At 42.3% G+C, this 20,456-nt stretch overlaps 1 protein-coding gene across 2 annotated transcripts in view; it reads left to right on the top strand.

Moving 5' to 3' along the window:
• Nucleotides 1–20,456, top strand: part of SORCS3 (sortilin related VPS10 domain containing receptor 3) — a 646,463-nt gene that overhangs the window by 529,415 nt on the left and 96,592 nt on the right. For both annotated transcript variants that reach the window (XM_051823565.2, XM_051823568.2), the window contains 4 exons: nucleotides 605–784; nucleotides 11,814–11,960; nucleotides 13,356–13,458; nucleotides 19,296–19,372. In XM_051823565.2, coding sequence (XP_051679525.1) covers nucleotides 605–784; nucleotides 11,814–11,960; nucleotides 13,356–13,458; nucleotides 19,296–19,372 — 507 coding nt within the window. The remainder of the gene's footprint in view (nucleotides 1–604; nucleotides 785–11,813; nucleotides 11,961–13,355; nucleotides 13,459–19,295; nucleotides 19,373–20,456) is intronic.

Here is a 20,456-nt window from a genome sequence, read left to right as displayed (position 1 = left end):
TAATTCTATTTTATTAGCCAGAGAACCTCCCCTATCTTACTCCTCATAGAACTCCATTGCACACAGCAGATTCCAATGGTGCTGTCTGATTGAAAAAGGAGTGGGAGGAGGTACTGAGCCCCCGGCCATTGGCTGTGCCTCCATTCCACCCTTCTTGGAATCCTTAGGACAGTGACCGTCCTAAAGAAGGGTCTGTAAATCACTACACTACAACAGTTTTAAAACAGAGGTGAAGACTGAGAGGAACGATAGGCCTTGTCTGCTTCGCATGTGTGAGCTTCCTCTTGTAAGTTTGTATTTCTCCGTTAGCACTAACACTAACTTTCAGATATAAAAATAAAAAATGAAAGTGGATAAATTCCTCAAAGACATGGAAAATGATACCCACCAAAGCCCTTTACACCCATCTTGCTGTCACTTAGCAAGAAACAGAAGCCATGAAAATCATAATTTATAGCCTTGGTCCAACACAGCATTGTTTAACATTGTGTTGAGCTGGAGCTTTTTCTCAGCCACTGCGTAAGGCATGGTGATTACTCTGAGCCCCAGCATGGAGAGTATGGAGATGTGCCTGCTGCCTTATCAGCCTTCCATCTTCTTACAGGACATGCACATCATAAGCACAGATGAGAACCAAGTGTTTGCAGCAGTTCAAGAGTGGAACCAGAACGACACTTACAACCTCTACATCTCAGACACGCGTGGGATCTACTTCACCTTGGCCATGGAGAACATTAAGAGCAGCCGAGGTCTAATGGGAAACATCATTATTGAACTGTATGAGGTATGTAGCCAAAATTATCCTTCCCCTGGTACTACCTCTCTTATTTTAACAAGTTTTGATGGCATAAACACAAGTATTGGGGTCCTGGTTTCATATCCTAGCTGTACTACTTAGTGATTTATGACTTGAGGCAAAGAACTTAGCTTCTGTCAATTCCAGTAAAGTGGTGCTAAAATAGTTACTTGATGAAGTCATTGCGAGATGAGATACAATGTTTGTAAAGCATCTGGTGTGTGTCTGCCTAAATTCACCTTCCTGTATGTTCAAGGGTGCTTCTACAGGGCAGGAAGAACTTAGTAAGATAATTTTGGTGTAAAGATTTTGAAATATATATGTATGTGAGTGGTCTTCAAACAGTTCATAGAAAATGCCTATTGTAGCCAGTGCCGCTGCTCACTGGGCTAATCCTCCGCCTGTGGTGCTGGCACCCCGGGTTCTAGTCCCGCTTGGGGCACCAGAGTCTGTCCCAGTTGCTCCTCTTCCAGTCCAGCTCTCTGCTGTGGCCCAGGAAGGCAGTGGAGGAAGGCCTAAGTGCTTGGGCCCTACACCCGCATGGGAGATGAGGAGGAAACACCTGGCTCCTGGCTTCAAATTGGCGCAGTGCACCGGCCATAGCAGCCATTTGTGGGGTGAACCAATGGAAAAGGAAGACCTTTCTCTTTGTTTCTCTCTCACTGTCTGTCTGCCCAAATAAAACTCTGCCTGTCCAAAAAAAAATGCCTATTGTATAAAAATATGCATGGATTTTAAAAAGTTTACACCAAAATAAACTTATCTTGTAATTCCATGTTCCACAGACATTTTGATGTATTATCATATGAACATGATGATAACCCAGAAATGAAGTTGTTTGAACAATTGGTGATCCCTTAAATAGCTTTTTGAACTCAGTGCATGTTCTTATGGGTCTGGGTGGAGGGAGTAGAGCTATTTCTGTGCCTTAAATTATTTGGAAAATATGTTTTTTGTACACATTGTATAGGATAAAAGATTGAATATCAATGATGAGAGTGAGGGTTTTTGTACAGTGCCACTAGATACCATCATCTGTGCAAGAATTGTTTTTTATGTGATCATCAGTTGAAGAAAAAATTATCTAAGAAACCAAGTGACTCAGATAAAATATAAAATATAGGGATCAGATAAAAAATACTAGTTTCTGTGATAATAAATATGTGGCTTTTAAAAAAAAGATTTATTTAATTGTTCATTTGAAAGTCAGAATTACAAAGAGAGGGAGATGGAGAGCATGGGAGGAAAGAGAGAGAGATAGAGATAGAGAGAGACTGAGATCTTCCTTCTGCTAGTTCACTCCCCAGATGGCTGCAATGGCCACAGCTGAGCCAGGCTGAAGCCAGGAACTTCATTCGAGTCTTTCACACGGTGGCAGCTGCCCAAACACTTGGGCCATCTTCTGCTGCTTTTCCCATGCCATTAGCAGGGAGCTGGGTCAGAGGTGGAGCAGCTAGGATACAAACCAATGCCCAAATGGGATGCTGGTGTGGCAGGAGGCAGCTTTACAGGCTACATGTGAGGATTTTTTTTTGTGTATCTGGTGACAGTACATGATTTTTGACAGCCTTGGCCACAGAGAAGGGGCATGACCAACTGAATATGATGGATTGATGTGATTAAATAAGGTGTGTCTCATTATCCAGCATTCTCCAGGGACTGGTGGTCACACCACGTAGACTGTGATGGTTAAGGTCGTTCATGAGTTATCTATTCTGGATGACCTACGTAGCTGTTCCTCCAGGGTTCTCCTCCCGAAGAGTGGCCGCGGCTTTCAGAACACAAGGGCTGGTGCATAGGCTTCTGCTTCTCTGCTGAGCAGTGCTGTCAGAGTTCCCCCATTCTACACTGGTGTCTAACTTGGCTACTCAGAAATATCTCAAGTTGTAGCTGTTCCGCTAGGTAGAAGGATGAACGCACAAAGGCATAGAGTGAAGTACATAACAAAAATCAGAGTGAATTCCAATAGCTAAGAAACAAAATCTGTAATAGTAATAATACCCTGATTTCTAGGAGGTATCTGCAAGCATCCCTTTTGCAGCAAGGTGCCCGTTTGAGAAATGTCCTCGATTTCTTCCTCAGGTTCTGGAGACCAGTAGAGATGAGCGTGTGTTGTAAACTTTGGGAAGCTTACATTTCCATAGGAGGCAGAAGTACATCTTTGCTATTGAGGAGTAAGTCACATCTCGTGGGAAGGCTTGGATGGATATCTGCAGGACTGAGGCCATTCTAAGTTCTGGTTTGCACAAGTAAGGCTATAGAGAAGATTATTATTCATCCCCCTGAGGGTAGACACACATAGGAGAGGGTACATACTGCTACCAAGGACCTTGCAGTCAGGAAATACCTGTTTCTCTCACTTTCTTGATACAGTAGGTGGATTGGCCACTGTGCTGTTGTTTTAGCAGGGAAGTCTGAAACTCCCTGGACATTTAGAACATGAGACTCTGTGATGTGAAGCAGAGCATGAATCAAAATGAAGCATGCCTGGGTATGTGTGATTTTTTTTTTTTCTTCTTGTTGAAATTGGTCTTGTGTTTTCAGTCTTGTTGGGTGAAGGGTGGATATTTCATGTCATTGCATTCATAGAGAAGCAAATTGTCCTAGGCAGGGCAAATTTTTTAAAAACCAGCTCTACTGAGATTGTCCTCCATTCAGTTTGAGCAGGGTTAATGGAGTTTCTACTTTGTGTTCAAGCCTCAGAGCAAGGCAGGAGGTATTTGATGTAGTCCTTTTTCTCAGAGATCTTGTAATCTAGTTTGCTGCATTTGGGGGGTGGTGGCAATAAACAGAGTTCCTGTTTAATCTGCACAAGGTTGGGTTGAGATAGAGACAGGAGGTGAAACACATGGAAACAAATACAGCTTTCTTGTTTTACAAAGTTACATACAATGAAGTGGAATCAAAAGTACTATCCCTGAGAACTGGACTAATCCAGGCACCAAGTGGAAATGTTCAAGTCAAAGGCTCTCCTATGGAAGCCTGTTCCTATAATGCCACAGCACTGAGGTGCAGGGCATATGATCCTTGTGGCCAGATTCCCCAAACAGGGGAGGTGGTGTTGAGCTATATATATATGCCCTGTTGTTTTTCTCAAAGTTACCAACCCTAGGGCTGAAGGAGTGAAGAAGTGGGAGACATTTCAAATGTTAATGATGACATGATGCAAGGATTGGACAGATGGTGTGGATTTGTGAGAAAGTAAGCTAGCCAGTGTAATTGTATAGAAGAGATGCTTATCAGGGACAGGAATGAGGATTGGTTAGTAGTTGGATTTCAGATTTTACAAGGCATTTAATACCAATTGAATAAATTGGAACTTGACGTTATCTAGCCCAGGACCATATTGAAGATTTTTAGAGGGCAATTCTGTTCTGCACCTGGAGATACATTCTGTGGCTTGGAGATAAAATTCAATTTAATTGGTCTCTAGGGGTCATTAGAATTTAACCTTCTTCACTGAAGATTCTCAGAGAAACTGAGATTGTGTACCATATGGACAGTTAACAAAGAGATTACAATTTTTCTAGACTCCAAGTGTCCTTGAATAATGCAGCTGGGAAAACTAGTAAGTGTTCATGTTCAAGTCGGCTAAGTCAGCACACTTTCATGGAGTATTTTATTTGATGCCAGGAGGACTCATACTTGAGACCCACGATCTACTTGGAGAATGTAAGTGACCCTATTCAGGTACTGATCCCAGTGTAACTTGTATAGGAGGTGTTATTCCACCATACTCTGGGATCACAAAAGAGGGAGGTCAGTTCCAACCAAATTTGGGGGAGATCTAAAGTTGAGTTGCTTTGAATAATTAACTACTAGACATATGGAAAAGAGAATCGAGGTCAGAAGGGTAGAGGTTCATTGTCATGGAATGTTGAGTAGCCTTGAGGATGAGCATTGTAAAGATATTTGCATTGAGCTTGACTGAAGAGTTGTACATTTATTCTGCAGGCTAGTATTTCTGCCTTCTGATTCTCCACATTTATCTGCCCAGTAAATAATATTTGTGAATATGGTATAATCCTCTGTCCCAGGTTAATGTATAATTTTGTATTATAATATAATAGGGCATTGCACATGTTTCTCTTTGTTTGAAGTCAGAAATGCCTTGAGGTCATTATACAGTGTCTGATGGATAACTGGACCAATCCTGACTGCTCCATCTCCTGTGTGGACCTCAAAATCTCTTCATGACAATGGAGAAGAGACCCAAAGGGCAAGAACAGGTTTACTAATTCACCTGGCAAACCTTGCCGCTGGAAGTCCTTGGAGATCCATGGAGAAGAACTGAACAGCTCAAAATCTAATAAAGATGACAATTTTCATTTCTAATCTATTGGAAGAGTCTCCTACTTATACGGATGTTCTTTTTCTTTTTCTCTCTCCAATCCCTGACTCAAAGTACAATATTGGCATGGCTACAATTATATAATTAGGGGAAACAGATAACACTCAAATGCCAAATAATAATGAATCTCTTCTTTAAGGTGTCAGAATCTCATACCTTCAGAATAAGACTGGTATTGGCACTGAGTGTTGTTCGTTGTAAGGGCTTTCCATTATTCTCATGACAATTTTTACATATGCAGTTCTATTTTGTTTTCCCTAACTAGAAAATACTTTGCTTTTTTAGTTAACTCTCAGCTGATAGAGAAGAAAATATTCTTTCCAACACCCACATTATACTATAGAAGTCTGTTCTGAGCAGGTAATATGGTGCATTTTATTTTTATTTTGGTCATTTGATAGTTATATTTTTGAACTGTTGTTTTCCATAATGGTTGTTGTGGGGAGCAACTGGGAGCAACTCGGACTAGACTAAGTTACTGGAATTAAGACTTATTCTATGCATCTGCTCTCCCACAATATGGCGCTGGGAGAGGAGGAAACAGCTTCTACACAGCTGCCTCCAGTTCAACCAATAAACTGTAGGACCTGCTCCTGATTGGAGGAGAGCAGCGTACTCGGCGTGTGGGTAGCAGAGTTGGGATTGGTGGAAGAGGACTATAAAGGAGGAGAGAGACAACATGCACCAGGAACACCTGAGGAACATCTGAGCAGCCCCTGAGAGAGCCGGCCGGCGGTGTGCCGCTCCCCCGCGTAAGTGGGGAAAGTGGCTAGGGGGAACCGCCCTTCCACGGAGGTGGAAGGGACGGTAGCCAACCCGGGAAGAACCAGCAGCAAACCCGGGAAGGGCCGAGCAGACAAAAGAACAGCGCAGGGTCCTGTGTCGTTCCTCCACGAAGAGGGGGAGTGACATAATGGTGCCGTGACTCGGATAGGAAACCTAGGCAGGGTTTAGTGTCGTTCCTCCACGAAGAGGGGGAGCGACATAATGGTGCCGTGACTTGGATATGAAACCTAGCCAGGGTCTAGTGTCGTTCCTCCACGAAGAAGGGGAGCGACAGTTGTACCAATTTACAATTCGCCAACAGTGTATAAAGGTCTCATTTTCTCTACACCTTCACCAACACTTGTAGTCTTTTGACTATTTAAAAAATTTATTTAAGTTGTACAACCTTCATGTATTTCATGTATACAGATTTAGGAACATAGTGATACTTTCTACCCTACCCTCCCTCCTGCCTATAGTCCAACTCTTCTGCGTTCTCCATCTCCTATTCCCACTCTTAATTTTTATAAAGATATGATGCATTTTCTTCAGTGTTTTCCTGGATATTAACATCCAGCTTACAACTCCTTCTAATAACAACATCATATTGGCAATTCCTTAGACCAGCATTGTCAAACACAATACATCTATCCATATAACATGAGTTACATATACACTTTTACACTGGTACTACCCATTCTTTCTTTTATTTTTATTTATTTTTTGACAGGGAGAGTGGACAGTGAGAGAGAGAGACAGAGAGAAAGGTCTTCCTTTACCGTTGGTTCACCTCCAATGGCCGCCACGGCCAGTGCACCGCACTGATCCGATGGCAGGAGCCAGGTACTTATCCTGGTCTCCCATGGAGTGCAGGGCCCAAGGACTTGGGCCATTCTCCACTGCACTCCCGGGCCACAGCAGAGAGCTGGCCTGGAAGAGGGGCAACCGGGACAGAATCGGCGCCCTGACCGGGACTAGAACCCGGTGTGCCAGCACCGCAAGGCAGAGGATTAGCCTAGTGAGCTGCGGCACCGGCCTGGTACTACCCATTCTTTAAAAAGAAAAAATAGGTAGATGAATTTCATTGTAATGATTTATTTTAAGTGAGGTACTAAATTTTTATATCAGAATATGCTTTATATGAAAAAAATTACTGATGATATACATTTTATTTTCTCATTAAGTCTGCAAAATGCTGGATATATTTTTGCACTCACCAAGTATCTGAATTCATATCCTAAATATTATACCAGAAATACTTGATTAGTATTTCCATTTTATAACATTTACAGTAGAAAAAGAAGATTCACAGATGCAAGTTATTCCAAGCCTTCTTGAAAGTTGCCCGAAAAGTAAATTGGCTATCAGTTCTTAAATTTCAATTTTCATTGGTTAAAATTAAATAAAACTAAAAACCAATTTGTTAGTAATACAAGCCACATTTCAAGTAGCTATTTGGGATTAGTCACTGCCACATTGAATTTCAGAGTTCTATATAACTTGCGTGCTTTTGCTCACCTTTCTCTCACAATATCTCTTTTTATAGGTATCATTTCCCATTGTGCCTATGAGATTACAGAGTGTGTAGCAGCTCAGCTCAGATCACACAGCTAGTAAATGGTGGTGCTCCATTTGAAGGAATCTGTGTCTATCTGAGTAAAAACTCAGATTCTTCCCACTATATACTTTTTCCCTTTTTAAAGATAGTTGAGGTATAATTTATGTATAATAAATTTACCCTCTTTTGGCATAAAATTATATTTCATAAGACTTTACTAGATGCATAGAATTGTGTAACCACTACCATGGTCAAGATATGAAAGAGTCAATTATCCAAAATACTCCTCTTAGACAGCTTTTGTAGTCAACCCTCCTCTTAGCTATAGTCACCCAGAAACATTAATTTGACTTATGTCTAATTTTGCCTTTTCCTTAGTGTCAGTGAATAGAATTTTACAGTAGATAACCTTCTGTGTCTTATTCTTTTGCAATAATGAATTTGAAAATGATCTACATGATTGAATGTATTAGTAGATGTTCATTTTTATTGCTCAGTAGTGTTCCATAGTTTGGATGTGCCACAGTTTGTTATTAATTCACCAGTAGGAGAAAACTCCTGTTGTTTCCAGTTTTGAGAATGAATAAAACTTCTAAAAACATTTACATGAACATAAGATATTATTTCTCATGGGTTATTATTCAGGTGGGATTGTGTGTTGCTAAATAAGTATATGTTATTAGGAAGTCACCAATCTGTAAAGTGGCAGTGGCATTTTGCAGCCTCACCAGCAAAGTATGAGAGCTGAAATTGCTTCCCTTCTTCACCAACACTTGGTATTACCAGTTTTATTTGATTGTGCCTGTAAATGTATGTTAGTCATTCTGATAGGGTCCTAGTGGTTCCTTTTTGTGGGTTTAATTTGCATTTCTCTAGTGACTTATTATAATGAGCACACTACACTTTAATGGATAAAATGACACTCTGATACAGCCTCAGTGTTCCTGCCTCTGGCTGTCTCATTGGTGTTCCCTTGGTTTCCCAGGTCATGACTGCCCTCCACCCTCTGCTTTATCATGACCTTCAATTCTCCTTCTTGGGCCAGATGGAGATACTCATAGACTTCACAGCTACCTTTTTCCTAAACTGATCTTCTCTGGACATTCAGCACAGGTCCAACTCTCGGGACAGCCCAAGGCAGATAACAGTAATTGCTTTTCCCAGTAGGACTCCAGCTTCTTTGTCCTGAGGTTGCAGGAAAGTGACCAACAGATGACCGTGCCACCTGTACTCAGTGCTCTGCCAAAGGGCCTGCTGTCAGTTTCATTCTGTACCTCAAACTGATTCCCGTAGGGAAAGTGGACAATTCAGCCTTGGCATATTGCACTGTCATCTTCTGTGGGTATTATCAAAAGTTGACACCCTTCTCCCTGGGCTGCCAAGACCATGCACAGCAGCCATAGTTCTCATTCCAAACAACAATTGAAGGAAGCATGGTTCAAGTTTATTATATGCTAAGTACCTACTTGCATAAAGAAGAGTAGTAATGTGTCTCGTTTCCCAAATCCTTTACATTGCATGTCATGTTTCATGATGATTTTCTGTGAGAAATATGTGTACATATATATGACATACATATGTGCTTTTGGGTATGAGTCTACTCATACCATACTCATATGGGTACTCATATGGGTATGAGTCTACTAGGTTGTAAAACAATTGGACTTGTTACTTGGATTGCAATGAAAAAGTGAAAGCTATTGACCGAGGGTACCCAAAACAACACTCCGACCTCAGTCCATTCCTAAAAATACATGGAGCCAAGAAGCATTGAAATAATAATGTAAGGGCTTTGAATTTACAAATACAGGTAGAAAGTGTGTTTCAGATAGGAGGAATATTGCTGTGGTATTATGATGTTCAACTGAAGGAAAAATGCCTTCAGAGTAACACATGGATTTTTCAGGAAATCTGTCCTTCCTGTATCTTCTCAGTCCTCATTTTCCTTATTTTGCTTTCATACTGTGTGGGCACACAGACAATGCCCCTCTGAGTGGGAGAGCTCCCAGTTGGGAAAATATAATAATGATAGTTCCACTCACTGAACATACTCTTCTGCAAATGCACAAATGGGTGACTGAGAGGCTGCTAATTCCTGCTATAGTGCGTCCAGCTCAGAGGCTGGGGCAGGGCTAGCAAGAACCAAACAGGAACTCTAGGTAATGGGCCCAGGAGTCCTGCTGGTCTGTTCTCTACCAGGAAGTGACAGCAAGGCTGTGGGTATGTGTTGGAGGGGCCAATCAATTGAGGAGACAGAGTTTCTGGTGATCCATCAGAGAAAGCACCACCTTGGTGACCTAAGAATGCTGGAAGGCCCCTGTCAGGTAGAAGGTTCTAGAGAATCTCAGAGTCCATTTTCCATGAGGAATGATTGGTAATTAAGTTTAAGGAAACAGCTTTGTAGTTTTATTTTTTTTTAAGATTTATTTTATTTATTTGAAAAGCAGTTACATAGAGAGAAAGAGACAGAGATCTTCCATCCTCTGGTTCACTCCCCAGTTGGCTGCAACAGCTGGAGCTGAGGTGATCCTAAGCCAGGAGCCAGGAACCTCATCCAGGTCTTCCACATGGGTGCAGGGGCTCAAGGACTTGGGCCATCTTCCACTGCTTTCCCAGACCATAGCAAAGAGCTGGATCAGAAGTGGAGCAGCCTGGACTCAAACTGGCACCCATATGGGATGCTGGCACTACAGGCAGCGGCTTTAACCCACAGCAACACAGCACTGGCCCCTGTAGTTGATTTTAAAGACAAGCACATGAGACACTAGCCTTCCTGAAGTGACACTGATGCTGAGCTGTTAGGATAGCCATGGACAGAGCATAACTCCCACACCACTGTCCCCTCTACTTTGGCTTCTCTCCCTACTCACCCAACCTTCAAGGCAAGGATCTAATCAGTTCCACTGTTGGCCCTTTATCAAATTCCCTGGTGGTGTCCTTCCTAGGTAATTCTCTCTGACCACTTTTTTTGACCACATTTTCAGACCACTTGTTTGGGTTTTTTTGTTTGTTTTTATTTGTGTTGACATTCTCTTTCAAGGCCAATCAAGTTACTTAAAAAGCAAGCAAAAGGCTTATTTCATCAACTAAACTATGTCATTTAGAAATCAAACAAACCTGTGTAACACTGTGTCTTTTTCTTCCCCCTGGTGTTCTTTTAGAACAGCAAAGAACCTCACTTAACCATGATCCTTGCAGAATGAGGGCATCCATAGAATTAAACCTCTGTATTAACCGGACAACCTGCCTTTCAACTTCCTGTTTGTGTTTAAATTACATGAACTTCCTTCTGGCTTTGGAACATGCTAGACTATGGAGAATCATGAGAATCTTTCTTTGATTCAGGACATTGTCATTCACAATATTTGTTCCCTTGGCCCAGCTTTGAATGGGAAAATGGAATTAATTGATAAGCTTATGTGAAACCAGTTCATACGACAGGTCTTCAGAAAGTTCATAGAAAATGCATATTATGAAGAATAGAAGCTATGCATCAATTTCAAATTTTTTGCACCAGAAAATAAACATATTTTAATTCTGTTTTCACAAACTTGAAAGTATTGTCATAGAGCAGATGGAATAAAAGTTTGGGCCAAATTTGTACTTACCACAGAACCCTTCCAGGTGATAAATCTCCCTTAGTCTTGTAGCTACTTGTTTTGTAGTGATGTTCTTTTCCCTTCAAAATGTCAAAGACATGCAACTCCCAGTCTGTTAGGAACCCTGACCAAATTGTCCTGCATGATTTCATGAATCCTTGGCCATCCAGTTGGGCAAAAGGAAAAGAGCAGGGCTATTCCTCCTATTTTAAAGTGAACATTGGCTGACACCCCAAGATGAGATGTAAGTTCCCCAAAGTCACACAGTGACCTAGGGTTATGGACAGAGATAGATGCCAGGTCTCCCAGCTGGGCCATCTGCCCCAGCATATCACCCTTGGCACTAATCAAGATGCCTTGATGCCATGAAAACCTAATTATAAAGCTTCTACCTAACTACAGCACAGGTCCCCTGGAAGGGTAACTCATTCAGTTGTTATCAGTTACTCCCACTTCAGAAGGAATGTTAGCAGTTCATTAAAGGAAGAGCTTATTGAGCAAGATGCAAGGAGATACCATAAGGTAGGAAAAAACAAGTAATTGGAGGTTGGGACATCTGGAGTGGTAGTCTAAGGTACAGAGATGAACTTAAACTTCTTTCCTACACTACAGAGCATATGATGTTTCTCACCACATTCCTCTTATTTTTGTACCCCCACCACTCCACTAAAAAATGCTGGGGCTTCTCCAAAGCTACAGGCATTTTGACCCAACGAGGTTCTCCATCTCTCACCTTTTTCCTAGGTAGCAGGTATCAAAGGGATATTCCTGGCAAACAAGAAGGTGGATGACCAGGTGAAGACATACATCACTTATAACAAAGGCAGAGATTGGCGCCTACTGCAAGCACCAGATGTGGACCTCAGAGGAAGCCCCGTGCACTGTCTGCTGGTCAGTCACCCGGTCTCATCTCATGGGCAGACTTCTTGGTTACCTGGGGATACTGCATCTTCTATTTGGGGGTCTTAGGAACTTGACTGGTACTGAGCAAGTTTCCTGCAATTCCCAGGGCAGTGGTCTGCAGGCTCAAGTTGCCGCACTAATTGGGTGCAAGGCTCATCAAAAAACACAGGCTTCTATTGGGAATCCACAATGCATTCCAGCCTATCACATGATAAACATATAAATTGATAACTGTTGGTTAGATGTCAAGGTTAGTAGAGGGTTCCATGGAAACTCAGGAAAGGCTGGAATGGTATGTCCCCAGGGTACAGTTGCTATCATGTGGAGTATTGGGGTAGGCACTATGGGAGACATGATGTGCAAAACAGCATCCCTGTCCCCAGGTGGTGCAACTCCTGGGAAAGGAAGACAGTTAATTAACAATAAAACTCATTAGCTTGAGTACCCTTGTAATGAGAACCTATATGAAAAATCATTCCATGGTCCCAGAAATGAATGTTTCTAATAAGTCTTTTGTCCCTTATCTTCTAGACATTTATATGAAAAATAGGGATATAATCATAAATAGGACAGATAGGGCCCTTTCCTTTTGTAGTTTTCAGTCTTTGTCTATATTTGTTCTTTGCTTTGGGTACAAGGAAGGTGAGTGACAAATTGCTACCTGTCTCTAAGAAGAGGTCACAGCACGATTTGTCTATCTCAGACCTTAGCCATGGCTTCAACTTATTTCCTTAACCTAATTTCCTCTCTTCTACAATTTCACCATCTTATTTTTATTTATTATATAAGATTATGTCTATAAGTTCCTAAGCCCTTTTAAGAATGTCCCAGTGGGGTAAACAAGAAAATAAATAAAGACCATAAACTTAACATGAGTTTAAGGTAATGGCTTCAAATTCTAGTTAAGCTTATTAATAGGAACAAAATGCATACAACAGAGAGACAACCCAGCTGAGGAAGACAGTAAAGAGCCTGGGCCATTTCATCAATCTTAACCTCTTCACTCCTTCCAGTGACCCCTTGGAGTTTTAAGCAGTAGAGTTTGAAGATCAAGATCAGGTTTGGGAGAAGGTCGTTGTTACCTTGTTGGAACAATCAGGGATGCTTCCTAAATCCAACCATGAACTTGACAGATGGTATGGAGCGAGGAATAAAGGGGAATACATGTGATTGTTGGTGGGACCTAGGAATGGTTCTCAGGGCAACTTCTAATGTGAACCATTGGCTTTGTCAGGGAGAGATGACTTCTGCTCAAATTGGGTGGCTCATCATTCAATACCTTCCTGTTTCAGGAAGGTGGACATCTGGAAGCCCCAGCTCTAATGGTTTGGGCGTGCATTTGGAGTTTTTCTGGGATGAAATTGTTTTCTTCTTCCATTTTAGCCCTTCTGTTCCTTACACCTGCACTTGCAGCTTTCTGAAAATCCGTATTCCTCAGGAAGAATCTCTAGCAAGGAGACAGCCCCAGGACTAGTGGTAGCCACAGGTAAGGAAAATATTCCTTGAGTGGCTTTTCCTAAATGAAGACTTCTGGAATAACTTTGTCACCTTTTTGGATCATGTACTCATTTGGACATCAGTTGATGGCTATGGAGGCCCTTCCCAGAAAATATGCAGAGTTTGTGGATCCCTAAAGCCAATCCTAGGAAGATGGGGGTGCACAGAATGCTGGATATGTCTAGCCTCTAGGTTAATGCATTCTCCCACCTCCTATCACAGAGTGGTCCCCTGGGTTTAGCAAGAGTCTAGAGTTCCTCTCAAAGTAAACGGAATGATCAGAAAGATTGTAATGGAGAATTCTCACTTTAATAAAACCTGTAGGAACTACCCAGCTCCCTGGATATGTTAGAGTAGTTTTCTCTTTACACAGAGGGTACTTTACAAAGGGTTTCACCCTGGAGCTGTTTTTAATCAGGAGGTCTCCTGTGCATGTAAAGGTTTGTTTACACATGATTAACCACTTGGCTCAGAGCCTGGGGGAAAGGGCAGAAAAACTTAAGGTTGCATTGTTGGAGCCACTGTCCACCGAACATCAATCAGAAAAGAAGATAAAGCAACTCTGAAATGAAAATGAAAGTCTCCAGGGGAATGTGCTCTGATTAGCATGCATTTGATTTACATACACCTTTTCAGGAATACATTGATGGCATAAAGCAAGGCTGGCTTCTAATCTAAGAAGGTAGAGCTTTGGCATTAGGCAGCTTATTTTCTAATGAAAGCAGATAAATTCACAGTGACTTTCCAAGATGGTACATTGTGTTTTCTTTCATCAACCCAAAGCATTGTACACCGCCCCTCCCCCCACAAAACACACACACACACACACACACACACACTCCCAGTCACTCCACCTAGGAGTTTCTACTCTCCTAGGCATGACCCCCATCTCTAAACCTCCAACTGTGTAAATATCTTAGTTAGTTATTTGAATTTAGAGAGAGACAGATCTCTCATCCTCTGGTTCATTCCCCCAAATTCTCATAATAGCTGGCTGTTGAGCCAGATTGAATCCATCAACCAGGAATTCAATATGAGTCTCTCAAATGGGTAACAGGGGCCCAAGTACTTCAGTGTACATTAGCAGGAAGTACAGGGTATACATTAACAAGAAGCTGGAATCAGAATTAGTGCTGGACTTGAACTCAGACAGTCCAATATGGGATGCAGACATCACTAGGGGCATCGTGACTGTTGCACCAAACACACACACACACACACACATACACATACACACACACACACACACACACACACACCATGTGAAATTTTAAGTACCACCAATGTCCAGGCACACTAATCATATTGTAGCCTCCGTCACTCCAGTCAACTCCTCTCAACCTCACGTGGATGTGATCCACCTGCTAAACATCACTGACTGCAGAGATCCCAGGACAGTGGAGATGAGCATAGGCTTCATGGTGAGCCAATCTGTGGACCCATTTTAAGCATCAGATGACAGCTTTGGGACCACTCTCCAGAAAATATGCAGGGTTCTTGCATTCCCAAAGCCCATCTTAAAAGGCTGGGATGCAAAGAGCAGTGGGCAGTTATAACCTTTAGGTCAGTGCAACCCCCTCCTACAATTACAGGACAATTCCCTTGCATTGGGGAATGGCCCCCTATTCTGTAATCCATGTGAGTTGGTTCTTACAGCTCAGGCGCTGCCAAACACTGTGTCTTTCCTCAAGGCATATAGAAGGCCCATGGCAGGAGTGGAAGCCATACTGGGAAACAGTGAGCAATGATAACAATGAATAATTTTGAGTACTTACTATGTAGTCAGGTGTTGTTAAATGTGGTTTAACCACTCTGAGCTTTAGTGTTTTCATTGGCAAAGTGGGAATAATAGCACTATCATAATAGAATTGCAGGATTAAATGAAGCAATGAATTTAAAATGCTTAGAACAGTGCCCTGGACATATTGAATGCTCAACACATGCTACCTATCATCATCACTAATATTATAGAAATTAAAGCTGTTCTTCTTACATCAGGAGAATCTAATTTGTTCATCCCCTTCAGTGGAATCTATAAAATAAATGTGTATATAATGCATACACTGAAACTCAGGAACCCTGTCCTCCTGATTTCTAAGCTGAGCTCTGACATTAGCCTTGTGAAGCTAGCTTAGTTTTTAACTTCTGAACTTTATTTTTCCACATTTGTAAAACAGGAATGGTTTGCTACCTTGCAGGGATGTTGTAAGAATTAGAGATGGAAGGGAATGTCTACAAGATCAGGCAGAGGGCTCAGAGAATAATTGGTTGGGATTAGTGGTAGTTGTTGTTGTTGTTGTTTTGTTTGTTTGTTTTTGACAGGCAGAGTGGACAGTGAGAGAGAGAGACAGAGAGAAAGGTCTTCCTTTGCCATTGGTTCACCCTCCAATGGCCGCCGCGGCCGGCGCTCTGTGGCCAGCACACCGCGCTGATCCTAAGCCAGGAGCCAGGTGCTTCTCCTGGTCTCCCATGGGGTGCAGGGCCCAAGTACTAGGGCCATCCTCCACTGCACTCCCTGGCCACAGCAGAGAGCTGGCCTGGAAGAGGGGCAACCAGGACAGAATCCAGTGCCCTGACTGGGACTAGAACCCGGTGTGCCGGCGCCGCAAGGCGGAGGATTAGCCTAGTGAGCTGCAGCGCTGGCCCAGTGGTAGTTTTTATTACTTGGGACATGCATATCATTTTATAGTAGCCTAACATTAAGTCTTCATTATAAATTAACAAGCTTGTGGATAAGAATTGACTAATTCCTTTTTCCTTCCCCTGTGAAACTTTGGAGGCTTATTTCCATGCCGTGGGACACTGGGAGGGAGCTAACATAGCTGATGAGATGCTGATGAAAAGCTAGAGCTAAGTCACTGGTACATGCCTCCTCTTACCTCAGCTCCCTTACCTGGCCTCCCTGGGAGGTTGTTTGTGACCAGGAAAGGAATTTTGTAGCCAGCCAAATACACCGTCCATTGCCTGCATGGAGCCAGTTTTACAGAGCCAGATGCCGACTCCATGTTCCCCATCTGTCTTTAGGGGTCAATGACCCTGGGCTCTCGCCTCCCTGCTCCCTCTGCTCTCTCCCTTTTCCTACCTTGCGTTGAGAAGTGATCTCAGAGAAGCTGTGTGCATAAATGATGCCCTGACATTCATTTTTCCTCCTGTCCAGGATATCTCAGAAGGCAGATGGACTTCCAGTCTGGAGGCTTTGGTAATTGCTTTTTAGCAAGCGGAAGCACTAAGCTTCTCTATATTCTTAACACTTTGAATCCAGGCTAGTAGTAGAGACCACGAATCCTCATAGTGTCCTACGGTGTACAACACCATTTTTTGCCTTGATTGCACAGTGCCCCTGTGGTCCAGAAAGGGCAATCACTATCTTCCTCTGTTACAAGAGAAGAAACTAAGGGTGAGAGGGGGAACAGGTGTAGTACTGAAGCCCACATTCCTTCCGACTTCAGGTCTAGTGCTCCATGCTGTAACCATTCAGCCACATCTAACCCCAAATCTTTTTATATACCAGCAGCACAACTCACCTAGACTCCCTACCATGTGCCCTATAAACTCAATGTTCACGCTTTGTGTTCCCTCCCTTGGAGGCCCTTTCCACTCTGCAGTTGACTGTGTGCCATCTGCTGCTTTCTCTACCAAGCCCTTAGCCTCCCTGCATGGGCAGCTCCTCCTTCTAGGATTAGTGGAGGTGAAAGAAGAATCTCTAACCCTCAGAGGACTCCAAAATCCGCTTTGCCAAAAAAACAGACTTCCCTATGAGCTTTGAGTTCTTACTACCACAAAGTCACCAAAATCATTCTAGTTGAGCTTTGAAAGAGAGCCTGAAGATTTTGGCAGAACCAGCTTCTAAGGAGGGTAAGATGTGGTGAAATAGATCTTAGAAAGCCAAGCCATGGATGTCAGATACATGTAGGGCAGGTCCAGCCCACCCTCGCTTTCCCTGTCCCACCGATGGTACTTACGAGTCAGCTATGCAGCGTTAACAACAAAATATCTGTGGCAGGCTACTTGCTTACGAAGAGAAGAGGTTAATTTAATTCACAATTCTGGACCTTCAAAGTCCAAATGACAACGCACAGACTCAGTCGTGAGGCCCACCTCTCAGCTGCATCACCTCATGGTGAGTAGCAAAGCAAGCGAGTGATTGCATCTCAAATCAGGATCAGAGAGAGCTGCATGGGTTCCAGCTCAGGGTCTTATAACAGCCTTCTTGTAAGAACTACCAAGGAGTCCCAAAAGAACTACATTTCAAGGGCACCTCCCCACCGACCTAAGGACTTCCTCTCTGAGCCCTCCTCCATAGCTTTTACCACTCACCTGCAGCACCACCCTGCAGACCACGCCTTCAGTCATGGTGAATGCTAGAGGATATGATTCAGTCGTTAACCCACATATAAACCATAGCAGTAACCACCACACTCTGTTCAGGTGTAGTCACATACAGCTTCCAAGTTCTTTTTAGCCTAGTGCTCCAGGCAGCCACCACTGAACAACTCAAGTTGCCATTCTTTGCCCTATCCCTCTCTATTTTCTTCATCCGTGCTTTCTGAAGCCTGTATCTGGACAGTTGAATTTCAAATTCCAGGCAAATCTCCATGGAGCTGCTTGCCACACCTCTCCACTCTTTTCACACCCACTGCCTGAGCCCTGAGCCCTGGGGTTATTTTTGGAAGCCTGAGTGTCAAAACAAGTTGGCTAGCTGTGTGCTCTCTGATGCTGATGGGAACTTGACAGGCTGTAGCCTGGCTTTAATTTCTCACTTTGAAGCATTAAATGTCAGGAGCTCAATTAGCATTTTCATTATTGCATTTTTATTGTGCTCTTATTTAGGCTACAGATGTGTGAGAGCTAACATTCCCTTCCTGCTATTTTAAAGAAAAAATATCAACCAATATGACAAACTCTTAGATGCTTAGGGTACCTTCCTGGTTTTCAATGCCTCCCTAAACACACATCAACACTGGGACATGATTCAATCATTTGTTGATCCATTCATTCATTTAACAAATTTTTACTAAGCATTAACTACTGGGTTTGGGATGATGTTCTAGGAGCGGGGAACTATTCATTGGGGGAAATTAAAGCAATAAAGATCCTGAGCATTTTCTGTTTAATAAGCGTGACCACAAGGTGTTGGGAGTGCAAAGGGTAAAAAGAGGGGCAGAGAGAGGAGGACATGAAGGGAGGGAAGCAGTAAGTGTGATAAGTTTAGGAGTAAACTGGGTATCTTTGTCTTCTCCCATGCTCAATGTCCATGATACACTGAGTGTGGTCATCTTCACTCTGGGTGCTTTATAATTACAGTCTCATAGTCGGTTGCATAGGGTCACTCAACTGCCTTGTGGTCAAAAGCCATGTTGCCAAGTTCATTTGAAAACACACACATAGACATACACCATGTATGAATATATACACACCAGTTTTTCTCATGCTAAGATTATATTTGAGGGATAAGGGACCCTTAGGCCCAGATGCTCCATGCAAGCCTACTCTAACAACTCCTTGCCACCTTTATGGGACACCTGTCAAGAGCAATTTAAGAGATTATTGGTCTACAGAGTGAATAATTCAGGAGGAACAAATGAATCAATACTCAGTCTTTGAATCTAACCATTTGAAGTTGTATTCTTGTCATACTATTTACTTTTTATCCCATATTGGATTTGTCTTCCTGCTGGGTTTTTGATCTGTCATCAAGAAAGACTGCACAAATAAAATGTAAGCATCACTTGAAAAACCTTTACTTTTTGTTACTCCCTCCCCTAACTGTAAGTGTATTTGTCTTTAAGCTGCCTGACAATTTCATATCATGTGCTTATGTTTCAGGCAACATTGGCCCAGAGCTCTCATATACTGATATTGGTGTGTTCATCTCCTCTGATGGGGGCAACACGTGGAGACAGGTAACTGGTATGGTTCAGGAACAGGGAAGAAATGTTTAGATTAAGTTCTGCCAACATTTCTGCTTCCTATAGACTCTTGGGTTCTTTATGACTTTTTTTTGTTGTTGTTGCAAAAAATGTGAAGTGGCTGTTCAGTTTGGTCAATTTGTCTAGAAGGTTAGAAGGGCAATCAGATAAGAGAGCAAAAGTAGTGGACAGGGATTAGGAAGAACTGGAAATGATCCCAGTTTGTCTATTCTTTCCTTCAGCAATATGTAACAGGTTACATCTAGAGCTAAGTCTTGAAGTGGTTGCTGGGGATACAACCAAATAAACTGTTTCTATTGTGAAGGTGCCAAGGGATCTTGGCAAGCAGGTCTCTTCACCTTTCCAGATACGTTCCTTTGTCTACAAAGCATAAGGGTTAGTATATTAAAATTGGCAAAGCCGAGGAACTCAGTGGTTGCTTAAGTATTGTGTAGGCTCAGCCTTAAGTAAGTATGAAACAGCTTAATACACATGTGACTGTATGAAAAACAAATTCAATTTTACAAATGTTTGGAACAATACTGCCCAACAAAACTTTCAGAGATGATGGAAATATTGGTATCTGTGCTATCCCATGTAGCTATTGAGCACCTGAAGTGTCATGAGTGTGATAGAGGAATTGAATTTTTTATTTAATTTATTTTAATAAATTTAAATGTGAATAATCTTATGTGACTACTGCATTGTATGAGAGATTTATCCAATATCAACTAGATGTCAGGCTTAAACCTCCAGAGGAAATTGAATGCTATAGAGTCCCTTGTCTCACAGAGCTTAAAGTTAAATAGAAGAAATGGGTTCATAAATAACTATGATTTAGAGTGATTGTATTATTTTAGTTGCATTAAGAGCATACAAAGGAAAGGGAGGGGTTGGTTCTACTGGGAAAGATTTCACAAGAAAAGGTAGTATTTTACTGAGCCCTAAAGATGAGAAGATTCCTATCTGGGAAGTCAAGAGAAGAGCACTAAACGTCTCAATGAAGGTGAAGTCACCATGTGAAATCTAGTTAGACAAGTTTCTGCATGGATCCCTTAGTGAAGACTGTCATCACCTT

This window comes from Oryctolagus cuniculus, chromosome 15 (genome assembly GCF_964237555.1).
Source record: "Oryctolagus cuniculus chromosome 15, mOryCun1.1, whole genome shotgun sequence".
Classification (NCBI taxonomy): domain Eukaryota; kingdom Metazoa; phylum Chordata; class Mammalia; order Lagomorpha; family Leporidae; genus Oryctolagus; species Oryctolagus cuniculus.
The sequence above is the reverse complement of the archived record's forward strand: the minus strand, read 5'-3'. Positions and strand labels throughout refer to the sequence as shown.